Source organism: Lepidochelys kempii, chromosome 6, assembly GCF_965140285.1.
Source record: "Lepidochelys kempii isolate rLepKem1 chromosome 6, rLepKem1.hap1, whole genome shotgun sequence".
Lineage (NCBI taxonomy): Eukaryota > Metazoa > Chordata > Testudines > Cheloniidae > Lepidochelys > Lepidochelys kempii.
The window spans coordinates 122,851,626-122,865,912 of record NC_136385.1 but is presented as its reverse complement, the minus strand read 5'-3'; the positions used below and the strand labels follow the sequence as shown (position 1 = coordinate 122,865,912).

At 36.1% G+C, this 14,287-nt stretch overlaps 1 protein-coding gene across 7 annotated transcripts in view; it reads left to right on the top strand.

Moving 5' to 3' along the window:
• The window catches only part of ARID4A (AT-rich interaction domain 4A), a 65,264-nt gene that overhangs the window by 11,270 nt on the left and 39,707 nt on the right, over positions 1–14,287 (top strand). For all 7 annotated transcript variants that reach the window (XM_073349988.2, XM_073349986.2, XM_073349985.2 and 4 more), the window contains 5 exons: positions 8,071–8,150; positions 8,240–8,334; positions 8,985–9,117; positions 11,275–11,354; positions 13,864–13,937. In XM_073349988.2, coding sequence (XP_073206089.2) covers positions 8,071–8,150; positions 8,240–8,334; positions 8,985–9,117; positions 11,275–11,354; positions 13,864–13,937 — 462 coding nt within the window. The remainder of the gene's footprint in view (positions 1–8,070; positions 8,151–8,239; positions 8,335–8,984; positions 9,118–11,274; positions 11,355–13,863; positions 13,938–14,287) is intronic.

Genomic DNA, 14,287 nt, shown 5'->3' with positions numbered 1-14,287 from the left:
AAACAAGCAGCTAATCTTAATTTTTAAAAAGCTCCTTTTAAATAATTACAAATTTTGTGGGGTGTTGCTCTGTTTTTGAAGAGAATTTATATTCTCAGTATATGCTGTGTATTATCACTAGGAGATAATTATATAGATTTAAACAGTCTTCAGCATATCAAATCTGTTTTCATCCAAGTCATTTTAGAACCAAGGCTTATTTTTTATGGTGTGTTTCATCCACAGTGTTCTCCAATATTAAATATTGAAATAGGCCTCTGAAACAATAATAATAAAAAATACACTATATGGTTCTGTAGGTGTTTTGCAACAGCTGCCAAAGGCAACATTAAGATGATTATGATGAATTTTGGACCTAGCCCTGAACAGTAAAAAATTATTTAAAAAAAACTTTCTGTAAAAGGAAACTTGTTTCTGTAAATTTGAAATAGTAACAAGTTAAAAGCAGTGTCTTAGGATGAAAGACAATTTATTTCTTGTTCAGAGACCTCAGTGAAATGCTTTGCACTCACTCTGTCTTGTGGTATTCGCTTATCTTCAGGGTTTGCTCTTATGCATGCTCAGTTCATATCTGTCCTTCTGCTCTCTTTCAAGGAATATTCACTGGACTGTGTGTGTATATGTACAATACATATACGTATATATTTTTAGGCTAGAAGTCAGTGCTATTCTGTTTAAAATCCAGAATAAGTTGTTCATGAAGCTCCTAATGATGATTTCTTCTCCTTCCTCTCTCTTTCCTAGTGCCCAGGTACATTACCTGAGTTTCAGCAGGCCAGGAAGTGAAAAAATGTACATGTCCCTTATTCTGGATGCCTTGTGCTACTTTTGTGTACTTCTTGTATACTTTTGTAAAGTACTGAAGTGGCTTGAGTCACCAGATAAAGTCCTCTAGTGTGAAGCAATAACTGCAGCCATTAGACAAGCAACTAAACTACTGCTGTTATAGTAGCCTTTTTTGTAATAGGGAGTAGGACGACAGTGTATTCTTTGTGACCCATTTATTCTCTGTCAGTGTATACACCTTTCTGGTGACAGAATCCTCAAGAAAATTTAGCACTGTCTATAGGGCTAGATTTTGGGGTTAAAAGGGCAGTTTAGGTTGGACGTTGGGAAAAACTTCCAACTGTCAGGGTTGTTAAGCACTGGAACAAATTGCCTAGGGAGGTTGTGGAATCTCCATCATTGGAGATTTTTAAAAGCAAGTTAGACAAACATCTGTCAGGGGATGGTTAAGATAATACTTAGTCCTGCCTTGAGTGCAGGGGACTGGACTAGATGACCTTTCAAGGTCCCTTCCAGTCCTCCAGTTCTATGATTTCTTTTAAAAAGTTGTTTGAAAGTATAACTGATACTTATCTGCAATTTTAAAACAAAAAAGCAACAATACACATTTTACCTTTTTCCTAGCTATTCTAATATGGGAGGATTGTGGGGTTGGTTTGTTTTTTTGCAGGGAAAGTAACTTTATTTTTCTGCCTCCCATTTTCAGTGAGAAAGATTTGCATTTATAGCCACTTTCAGCAGGATTTGTCCTCCACAGTTAGGCCCTTTTATGCAGTCCAGAGTAGAAGGAAACATAAATCGTTGGGTTGTGGCAACTGTGGGCTTCAGGCTTTGTCTGAAGCACTTCATGTAAGGGCAGTCATGTCTTTCTCCTTTTATAGTTTGTCTTAATCTGTTAGGAAACCATTTAATTAAAATGATTATATTCTTCTCTCTTCTTTCCAACTATGCATAATGCATCCCAATCAAGCACATGCAGACTTCTCTCTTGGCTGTGATCACGTGTAGTATAGATGTACAGACACTCTTTCCTTAACCTGTGTAAATTTTAACAGTAGCTTTAATAAAAAAAATTTAAATCCCACTTAGGGTACATTACCAAAAACATGATAGTAATTATCTAGTTCACATCTTCTCCATATTACAGGGACACAGTCAACTTGAAATCTAGTCATTCTCAAAAAGAGTTCCAAATAGTCTCAGGTGCTGAACAGGCCCTGCTAACTCTCTGATTTACATTCACATTTACCTATCTTTAAAATATTTTTTTCTTTTAATGCTGTGTGAAAGACCCATACTAACAGGGGAGACTGACTTGTCCTCCACTACTACCTGAACCAAGTTTGTAAACAGTTAATGGCATGGTTAGTTCCACCCACAGCAAGATTAAAACTACTAATATACCGATGGTCAGCTAAGTGTTTCCATGCCAAATGCCATGGTTGGTCGGCTGTCTGCCTTCTAACATGGTTTGACCAATCCTCCTTCCTCACAGCATCATGTATAGTGAGACATCCCAGATGCATTATGCCATGTGCTGCCATGTGTGTATGTCATCCAGGAATTGTAAGCCTTACTAAGATACCATGGGAAAACTGCCCAGATTTGCCCAGCTTGCACTTATACAAATGGTTAGGCAGCATGTAGCTGGACAAACATAGATGAGATGTCAGGAAAGCTTTATGGACACAAAGTGAACGTACTTACTTACTTATGACTGGTTAAGTTGATAGTGCCTCTAACTGGTTATAAACTCATGTTTTTGGTGTGTTTTTGTTTGGGTATTGTGACTGAGTATAATATAAAGGGGAAATGGTGAAACACGTGGTTATGCAAAGTGCTTTTGAATATGCAAAGTAAACAAAGTGGGGGGGGAAAGATTTTTTTCCACTAATCTTTTTTAAGTTAGTTATTTTACTATTGTTACAAGTATCATCCAAGTAACTTCAATCTGAAATTGCTTTTATCATTTTATTTAAGTTGACGGTGTCGTTACAAACAGCCTCAAAGAAGTTCAGTTTTTTTAACTTTTGCAGTTCCTCTGATCTCTAGAATAATCTGTCCCCCCCCCCCCTTTTTTTGTATGGTACTATCTGTAGACTAGTGCAGTGCAGACCTTCATCTTGCTATTATAAGAACTCGCTTGTAGAGTTGGCTTGATACTGAATGAAGCCCAGTTTTGCGTTCAACAAGTATACTTTTGGATCGTATAGCTCTTGAACAATCAGTATTGCCTCTGCAGGTGAAGAAATAAGAATACACTTTTTTGTAAGGAAAAATTGATTTGAAATCTTAAAATCATAGAATCATAGAATATCAGGGTTGGAGGGGACCTCAGGAGGTCGTGTAGTCCAACCCCCTGCTCAAAGCAGGACCAATCCCCAACTAAATCATCCTAGCCAGGGCTTTGCCACTGTTAGGTACTAAAGCATTTACTAAGGTCACAAACTGTGACATTGTCAATCAGTTATTGAAAACAAATGCATATTGCATGTTGGGAAAACAAAAAGTACCATGTTATTTCCCTATTCATATCAGTACCTATTTTTGCTGCATCTTTTAAAGTTATTTTGCCATGCCCATTACCATGGTGTCAAAATGCCACTGAGCCAGCAGAATTGTTGCAGGCTGTCCTGTCGCTTGATATTCAGGGAGTCCGTAATTTGTGGGTCCTTGATGCTGTACTCTGAAAAGGCTATTTTTAAACCTTTAAGATCTATATTAAAAGGTCATGTTTAGGGAGACTTTAATTTGAAGAATGTTGCATATGAAGTAGATTTAAAAGAGGAGAGATTAAAATCACAAGGACTGTTTAGTTTAGAAAAAACAGTGAGGGAGATATGATAGAAGTGGGTCCATTATGGTAGAAGAGCAGTCCATTATGCGATGAAGTGGGTTTTAGCCCACGAAAGCTTATGCCCAAATAAATTAGTTAGTCTCTAAGGTGCCACAAGTACTCCTCAGTTTTTTTGCTGATACAGACTAACACGGCTACCACTCTGAAACGTGGTAGAAGTGAGTGTTTTTTTGGTTTGTTTTGAAGGTATTGAGAAGGTCAGATGTGTGCTTCTGTTTACCCTTTATTATAATACATAATTGAGAGGGCACTTGCAATCAAAAGGCAGTGAATTTAGAATTTATAACATTAAAGATTCTTATGCAATATAATTAACCCATGGAACTTGTTACTGCAGGATATTATTCTAGCCCATAATTTAGTAAAACTCAGTGGAAGATTGGATCATGTATATAAGTAAGAATAACTTCTGCAATACATGGGCTATTCTTTCTCCTATTTCATTGTGACCTGATCTTCAGCTGGAGTAGGGAAAAATGTATCCTCGTTGTTTAGTATTGCACACTTTGGTGCGTTAATGGAAATTTTGTGCTTTCCTCTGAATTATTCATCTATAGTCTCAATTATATGGGCCATTGGTCTGATCCACAAAAAATTCCTTCTGTGGAGTGCCTGTCCTTGTGGGCTAGCATCCTTTGTTTATTCTTATGTTTGTGGAATGATCTGTAAATTATGATATTTACAGAAACTCCTATGTGAGCAAAGGAAATCCCTCATTTTGCTCTCAAAGTAATTTAATAAGTGTGACCCTTTTAAAAAAAAATTGCCCCTTTTTTCCCCTTCCCCCAATTTTTTTTTCCTTCAAAGATCAAACAGTCACCTATCCAGTAGTATTTTAAAGGATTTTGCTTCGGGTTTTGTAAGTAACAATAATGCTGTGGGACGGTATTTCCCTCTAGTCTACAACTATTAAGTTAGGTGTTTTAAATGTAGTCTTGTAATAACTGTCTAAAAACATCCTTTGTATTGTGCATCAGGGGATAGCCACAGGTTGGAATAGAGGCAGACCTCATCAATCTTTGCGTAGTTTGTTTATATATGTCTGTAGTCAAATTACGTGAACATTATCCATTCTTTTAGTTTGAAAAACCTTCAGTCCTAGGTATGCAGAAACAAAATAAAAATGGAGCTTGTAACTTGGGGCTTTAATTAAATTGAAGGGCTCATGCACTGTTAAGCCTGCCATGTATTTCCTCTGCTCTCAGGCAGGAGAATCCCACATGGCTGTTGAACAGACACATTCTCCCCCACCCTCCCCTTCCTTAACTCTTAAGCCAAGTGCTTCACCTGCTAGAGTTCAGAAGGGAGGGTGTAAAATTCATATTTTTCCACCTTTCGTTCCTGAAGTGCAGAGCTAGCTGCTCCAGTTGGCCCGTGTGTGGAAGGGAGATGAGGAAAGGAGCGCTGTGCAAATAATTGTATCCCTTCAGAGATAGTGGCTTTCCTTCCTACCCTTTTCTTCATGGTGGAGATGCGGGCGGGGGTGTCTCGACTCTCTTAGCTGCACTGGTTCAGCTGCAGTTACTGAATGTCCTAGTGCTAGCTCCGTCTGTCTCCCCCGGCAGCTTGCACAGTGAGCCTCACTTTCTGTTGTAAGAGACAAACAGCTGTGCTAGAAGGAGCCACTTTTGTAGCTGGCACCAGGGGAATGCAGAGGTGACAAATACCAGGCCTTGCAGGGAGAGGACTGCCTGCAGCAAGGCATTAGACAGGAGCCTCTTCCCTTTGTTCAGGTGTATGGTGAAAGGGGATGTATGGCTGGGAGGGTTATAGGGGCTGTAGGAAAGGTCTGTAAGAGGAGCAGGGGTACATTCAGATCTCCCTCAACATGTTAATTATCCTCATTTCTTCCACCTGTAAGAGTATGGGAGGAGATTTGCCCCTCTGCCCATGAAAAAGAAATTTGAAGTTCTGAGATAAAGATAAATTAGTTCTGATAACACTTCACTGTCCTATTAGCAGGGAATAGGGATGGATTATTTGAGTTCCTGAGCCATGTGTTAAATGAGATATTTGATCCTAGCTGAGGAAAGACCTCTTTAGCACATTATTTCCTATTTTTGTCACAAGCAGCCTAAGAGGTCTTATTTTTAATTTTTTTAATGAAATACACTATATTGTATTATGTACTTGGTTATATTGTGCTCAGTATTTAACTTTTGGGATTTTTTTTTTTTTGATGGATGTTAAGATGTTGGTCTTCACAGTAAAATGAAAGCTGAGTAGCTAATTGGAGGATTAGTGTGACATGTTTGGGAAGGAAATAGGATTTCTTTTGTACAGCTGCAAAACCTTAAACAATTGAGCATCCTGTACTATCCCCTAAAAATATAACATGGAAGCTCTCTCAATCATCTGGCTTTAGCCTGGAGTTCCTTTTTTTTCTTCGTCAAACTTGTTTTAGAGAGATTTTTCTTTCTAAAAATCTAGCTTCCAAAATATCAGATAAAGTAGGCATGCTTTCTCCTTTGCAGTCCACTGTCATGTCCTTCTTGATGCTCTGGTAAGTTATCTTATGCTGAACATCACTCTGTTGCCCCAGAAATGATTATTTCTACAAATTCAGCATTTTGACTTCTGTGTAGAATCTGGTGGGAGGGGAAAAGGTGGTGAGGGACCATGGCCTTGTTTACACAAAGAAAGTAACATTGATTACTGGCAGAAAAAAAAAAGTAAGAAATAATGAAAAAACTGATAAATAATGTGAAAGTCAAAGAGCAAAATGTGCACAGTGGCTTTTCAGGGAAACTAGGTAATAGAGTTTAAACTTTTAAAATAGATTATATTAATAAAAATGTGTGCAAACCTATATCATATGACTTTTGTAGTTACTATCTAGCGATTTTATATTTTAATAGTTCTGAGACAGATTATTGGAAGGCAGTTAGGGAGCAGGATTGCTTACTGTTTTAAAACTAATAATAGTTTATGTGAACACGTATAACAAGCTGAATCAATTGACTAACCTCTGTCAAAGTAGCTCAGTTGGAAGACTACAGACATGCAAATTATAAAGCTTAGTAGGCCCGCTAGGATATTGCTTACGTAGTCTGCTCTTTATTTCTAGTTATTCTTGCAGTTTCTAGTCTTAAATTAGGCTGTTAGAACATGGTGGTTTCCTTTCTTTTTGGTTGGCAGACTAGAATTACAGAGGAATTATTTAAATTACAAATTTTGCTTTATATCTTGCTGTAAATGTATTGAATTTTTAGCTACACAAATATATTGTATTCACGTTAGCCTGCGAGATTTTTCTTGTAAAAGGGATGCCACCGTTATCACCCTAATAAAACAAACATGTCCAGACTGTATGGTATATATTGGCTATGGGATAGAGGACCTCCTCCGAATAGTGTAAATATCAACTATATATCCTGCAATTGAATCCAGGCCATGGACCCCTTCATTCAGTGTGGTGTCCCTTGGAAGTCACTGGGTCTCTGCACATGCACAAAGGTTTGCTCAGACGTTCTGATTTTAGGATCGGGATTTCTGAACGTAAAATGCAAAATTGATAAAATGTATGCATTGTACTTCAAATTTAGTCTGCGATTTATGCATTTTAATTAAAGAGTACAGTGACTCTAAGAGATATTAAGCTGTTAATCTTAAAAACTACTTTAGAGGTAAAATTCCCTTTTGGAAGAAGTTGTGAATGTTATTGTAATAGACAGTCCTGTTAACCATCCCTGTAACCAGGAGTAGCACAAGCTATTCTTTATATATCTGCCAGCGTACCTGAGTCTGTGTATGTAACAGCCTCACTATTATTTTCTCGGCCTCTCCTGGCCATGCATTACAAATTTAGATGACTTGCTTCTGACTATTAGTGATTTTGTGAGGTGAACAAAATGTCCAGTAGGGACTAGAACAGAGATGGCCAGACTACCACATGTGGGCTTCTAGTTCTCCTCTTATCTGTAGCACAGTATTTTATGTTGTAGCAGAAGCTTCCATGTGTATTGTCTGCCCACTAGCAACATTTCCCCACAGAGTATACAAGTGGACAGTTGCCTGCTTCCGATTTCCCATGGCAACAGAAACAGAGTTGGGAGACTGGCCCAGCTTAAATCAGAAATAATTGGGTGTTTCAGTCTAGCTGGGGATGTTGGTTAGAAGTGATAACTGGCAGGCAGCCAGTATCCGTGGTCTTTAGTAGTACAGTGTATTGATAAGAGAGATGACAAACCTGGAGACTGTTGCAGCTGGCAGCCTGATTTTTGCAGTGACTTTGAATCCATGTGCTGGAATGTTTGCCTGCTCTTGACTATCAGACTTCTTTCCACTTGTGAACCAAATAACTTAATTTAAATTTTCAGAGGCATATTCTACAGGATTATTTAATTTATGATTTTGAATAGCAAACTGGCCATTTAGTTACATTTGCAAATCTTGTGCCACTATCTTTGTCTCTGGCTTCATTCTAGTTTTTGATGATGGAGATGAGAGGACGTTGAGACGAACTTCATTGTGCTTGAAGGGGGAAAGGCACTTTGCAGAAAGTGAGGTAAGGAGATGTTAACTTTTCTTCAAGCTGGAAAGTAAGTCTTTACATTGTGGAAGAATTGCAAGCTAATTTATATTCCCATCTTCTAGACACTTGACCAACTGCCACTAACAAATCCAGAGCACTTTGGAACTCCAGTAATTGGGAAGAAATCCAACAGAGGAAGAAGATCTTCTCTTCCTGTGTGAGTTTTTATCATTCTATATATGATACTTTGTTACCTTATTGTCCTTTGCTAAAGTCAGATGACCCTAGAAATTCAATGTGTGCATAGCAGACAGAATTTGGTCTTAAATAACTAAAAAGAGTGATGTAGGAGGGATGAAACCGTCATTATTTTGTCATGTATTATATTCACAGCCTATATTTGAAAAGCAGTCATCTCGTCAGGCACTAGCTTTAAAATGTAATCACTTTCAAATTTATGAAAAAACTTTGGTATATGAGTAAATCTAGGATTTTTAACGTGCTTAGGCATTTAAACTGGTAAAACTGTACATACAGAAGCTTTGGGGCAAGAACGCTCTTTGTTCTGTGTTTGTACAGGACCTCGCACAGTGGAGGCCTGTTCCATGATTGGGGTTCCCAGGAAGTACTGCAATACAAATAATTATAATTGTGAGCACAGAGGAACTTCAGTAAATCAAACTTCTTCTACTTAATTTATACTCTCTTACTATTTCAGTTTTTTCAAGTTCAACCTTCTGCTTTTAAAAGTTAATTTTAGTGGCCCTTAACCAGTATTTTACTGCTGTTCTTACGAGTTATATTTCCTCAAAATTATTATCTTCAAATTAAGGCTGTTTTTAAAATATTGTATGCTTAATCCTCTAGCACTGAAGATGAAAAAGAGGAAGAAAGTAGTGAAGAGGAAGAGGAAGATAAGAGACGTCTTAATGATGAATTGCTTGGCAAAGTTGTCAGTGTAATTTTTTGTTCGGAGAAGACTGACTGGTATCCGGCTTTGGTAAGTAACAAATGATTGGGATATCCACAGTATAATGCCTTCAGAATACTATATTTTGGGTTTTTTGGGGTGTGTGTGTGAAAGGGTGTTCTGAATCTGTGTCAGAGCACTACTCTTGTCACTCCTTCCTTCCTCTATACTTGAATAGCACTACTTGCAGCCATTACAGCTCCTAGAGCAAGACTTGGGGATAGCTATCAAACTCAGGACTCCCTAGGCAGCAGGCTCATGAAGAATACATGTTTTGGGGTGGCCATTTTTTGTTTTTACAATTTAAGGGAGCAACAGGAAAATAAATATTCTGAGAAGTATTGAAACGTGTATCTGCTTTGTCTCTGACTTTAGTAAAAAGCTATACTTACAAAAAAAAATATAGGTTTTTTTTTTTAATATTGATCTTTCAACAAAATCAGATCTACTAAAACTACTACCTGTTGGTAATGTAAAACTACATTTCTAATCCTTTTTCTTTGTTTAAAATTTATAAACTACCAGATAAAATGCACGTGTGTGCTCTGTATATTATAGTATATTTTTTAAAAAAAAGTTGACAAATTAAACTTTGTTCAGTGACATGAACAGTAGGGATTGGGTATTAGAGTGTTTTCATTTGTAAATTGACTTGTAATAGTTCTGGTTACAAATAACATACACGAGCAATCTAAAATAATCCTGGTGTTCTGTTGCTCTTGTACCTTTAATGTAAGGATGGAAATGTTTTACAGAACTTAAAAAAACATCAAAGGAAGCTTTATCAATACGTTTTTGTAGTTCCTATAGTTAAGCGTATGCATATTGTCTCCTTACATCAAGGACAACCACCCATTATTATAAACACTTTCATTAGAGTGTTGAATTGGGACATTTTACCCACTGATTCAAATGTTACCTTGTTAGATTTACTGTAGGTTAATGAATGTACATTGTATCTGGCTACTTGGTGCTGCTTTTCAGGAACTAACTGGAAAGAGACGACCTATCACATTGGGTTAACTGAATTTTAACACTGATTTTTTTTGGATGCAAGTAGGAAGAAAGATTAATTGTATACACAATAGTGTTTTTCTGCTGCAAGTATGTATCAGTATATTGTACCCTAATAAGTAGATATTGATGACTTCTGAGGTGCATGTCAAGGTTTATTAAAAACACGTTGGTATGTATCTCTTTCAGGACAGTAGATCTCGGTTCACTGAGATATGAAATATAGTATTGTTTCATATCTTCTGACTGTTGGTCAGAGCTCCATTTTGGTCATTCATTAAGCAAAAATTGTTCTAATATTCTAACTGGGAAATTGCTAGAAGTCCAGAAACTGTTGTTATCCTCTTAGCTAACAAAGAAATAGGAATCTCTGAATTCAGTCTGGTGTGAAATCCTGGCCCCATTGACGTGAATGACAAAACTCTTATTGACTTCACTGGAGCCAGGATTTTGCCTGAGAGTGTTAACGTTGCTCTAGACCTTAAGAAGCAGTTATAGCTGGAAAACAGACTGGAAAAAAATAACCTTATTTGTGTCACTAGAGTAACACAACTCTGAATGCACAAAGAACATGATGGTAAAGATTTTACAAACTACCATTTAATCCTACAGCTTTAATACAACTGTGGAGGAGCTTTGGTTGACATTATCAACAGTATTATTTACTTAAGTCCCAGATGTAGAAACTTTAATATTGGGGATCATACATAAACCAGAAAAAAAGGAAGCTTACCTTTTGGATCCCAGCCTTAATATGAAAGACTAGAAATTGTAATCTGAGCAAGTTTTAATCTGAAAAACTATTGTATGGGTAAACATGTAATTCCACAATGCCATCTTTATAGAATAGCTTTTCAGAGTATAACTGCACTTTTGATCATTTACCCCCTAGATGCCAATAATAAAACTTCCTGGGTTGTTATATGAATGTTTACAATGTTGGATATGGTGCTCGTTTGGCAGCTTCTTAATTTTAGTCAAGTATTTATGAAGAAGTTGTTCATTGCCAGACTTTACAACGTAAATAGGAGTATACAAAAACCTAATTGCTGTTGCCTTTTCTGAAATTGGAAATAACAGTAAAAGAAAGTAGAAAGCATTTATACAGTCTTACTTTTTTTAGCAAGAAGAATAGCAACTCTTGAGAGCAATGTGTTTTATTTGAAACTTCAGGTAATATCTCCTAGCTGTAACGATGACATCACAGTGAAAAAGGACCAGTGTTTAGTTCGATCTTTTGCAGATTCCAAATTGTGAGTAATAGAATACTCTTAATAATAGTGTTGTATTGAAAAATGTGTGAACTTGTGACAAAAATTTCTTTGTGGACATTATTAAATTGTACATTAAGATCTTTCTATACAAAACTTAAGTACAGGATTCTGGTTAGTTAAAATTTATAACCAATGACTCATTATTTTCTTGCAACTTAAAATGAAAAAAGGCAAGCGACTTACAACTCAAGAAAAAACACAATAAAATTTTCTAACTATTTCATGCTTAAGATGCTCAATTGAGTTAACATATTTGGTGGAGGACAGTGGGGGGCTTACCAATGTTTCTAAATCATCTTAGATGATTAAAGATAAATAATTTTTTTAAATTTTATTTTTGTTAGTCAAGCATTTTACTTCTGTTTTTCTCACTTTTTAGTTTACAGACACTTTCCAATTAATTTCTCCTTTTGGGTTTTTCATACATTAGTATAGTCCTTCATTTGGGTTGCAACATTGCGTTGGAATTTGTTGGGGTTTTTTGATAGACTTCTTTAAACTTTCCACTGAAATAGAAAGATCATTTTTTAGAGGTCTTAAGTTTTTGTAAAAGCTTTTTATGTAACTTGGGTCCTGATGTTCCTCACTTAAGGTCTGCCAGTGTGGTACATTTTTGTGCATGTTTGTTGCAACAATGTTTTTAAACTGCTCTTTCAGTAGCAATTTGTAGCCTTTAACTAACAAACTCAGCATTTATTAAGAGAAGGTGAATTGAAAGTATTACTGGGTTACAAACTGCTACTGAAGGGGCACCTGGGCATCTAGGATATTGAGTGAGAGAAAGAGGGTCTAGTTACTCCAGAGAATCTTAAAAATAAGAGAACTTTATTAAAAAATATATTCAAAACAATTAACGTTTTAACCATTTCCTATTATTTTTTCGTATACCATTTAGTAACTGCTTCTCATAGTGCATAAACCTCAACATTGTTTTTGTACAAAACATGCCTGTTTTTAAAAAAGAAATGAGCTATGGTTATAGCAGCAGTAATTCTCAATAGAGTGTGAATTAGTAGGCTACTGATGCACTGTTCCTTTTGGCCTTATTATGTGACCAAGGCATGCATCAATAGCCTACTTGAAGCATATTTTGTTGTGAATTATCGCTACAAATAACATTGAATATGTCTTATTACCAGTGCCTACTGGACAGTTTTTCTATTTACTTTTTCTTAAAAAGGACTGTCTCGCCCCCTTCCCCCCCCTAATTTTCTTTAGCTTGAGAAAGTGGTGGCCACCAGTTCCTTTAACTCTACTGGGGTTTTGCTACAGTTACTGAGAATGAACTGAAAGAAGAAAAATCCTATTATAATAACTCACTTGAAATATTACAATTGTAGGTTGGCCTACATTCCTATTATAGCAACCAAATTTAACTCAATATTTGGAATACATCTTGTTCCAAACGTAAAAGATTCCATATGTGTTAGCATGAGAGCACTTTTGAAACTTAAAAAATTGTATTTGCTTTACATACCTTGTTTTGTGTTAGCAAAAATACAGTTTAAAAACAGGGCACACATTTACTTGTCAATATATAGATTGTTTCCTTTTGATAGTAGTTGTTTTTGTAAACCGTAATATTGATATGGGATATATTACTTTATACATGCAGTAGCTACTTTGTAAAGAATGACTTCCATCTTTTCTCACCCCATTCCTTTTCTGCTGGTTACATATTATAAAATCAAGGATTCATTTTCATTGATCTAGCTGGAGGAACTATTTTTATATTGGATTTTCTATAAACTGGTCTTGAAATTGCTTTGAGTGATCAGATCTCTGTAGCATGCCCTAAAATTTGTATTTAAAAAGTAAATGTGCAGCTTTTCCTTAAAATATTATGAAATATAGTAAAAGTTTATATTGTAACCTGACATCCAGTTCTTGTTCTTCCTTGCATTAATTCCCCCAAATGAATTGCTCTACAAGTCCTCTCCCTCCAAAGTGCTCAGCCATATCCTCTATCACACCACATGCTAACATGTCTTCCTTTGTCATCCCACCACTTCTTAACATGACATCTAACTAACATGGACAAAAGCAAGGAAATGTAGAGATAAAACTTTGTTTCTACTGTATATTGGTGCTACAGACGTTAACTGTTTGAGTGATTGAGAGTAATGGCAAACTATCTGGCCGAAGTTTTAATTTCCTTGATAGTATGTTGTGGGTTTTAAAAGAAAAAATTAAGAATATTTTAAATACTTTAAAAATATAACAGCTCTGTAACTATAACAGATTAAATTATCATTTTTAATTAAAAAGGCACTTTTGATGATTTTGGGAATGAAGATTGGGAGTTTCTATGTTATTGCTAGTATATATTGTGTTAGTGCATATGTCCGCTGATGCTGTATGTATAATTATAAAGGACCTTATTGTTGAAAGTGAATGAAGGGTCTTGAATTTTGAGAAATCACTTTTTTCATAAATGGAGTACTACTTGACTTATTCCTATTTTATTAAATACTTTCCTCTCTTTCAGTTATTCAATAGCAAGAAAGGACATCAAAGAACTAGATGTAAACCTATCAAAATCTGATCTGTCTGCTAAAAAAGGTATATTAGAATAAGTCTTCTCTGGTTTCAAAAACAAATCAGTTGTGTAATGCAATATTGAACCTTCTGCTGGGATGTGACCAGACTTAACTGCTTTCAGTTTACCATTGGAGGTTACAGTGAATACTAATAATACTGCTATATACTGTATGCTACGACTTAGCATTTTAACAGTGCTTTGCTAAGAAGCATTGGCAGCTATTGCTTCATACTTAAGATGGTAACCAAGCTTCCATTATAAGTCTGATTTATTTGGGGAGGGGAGTTCCCTCTCTAAAATCCACCCAAGTTATATTGGCCTCCAAATTGGTAGGATATGCGTGGACTTGAGGTAGAAATATTCTACTGAG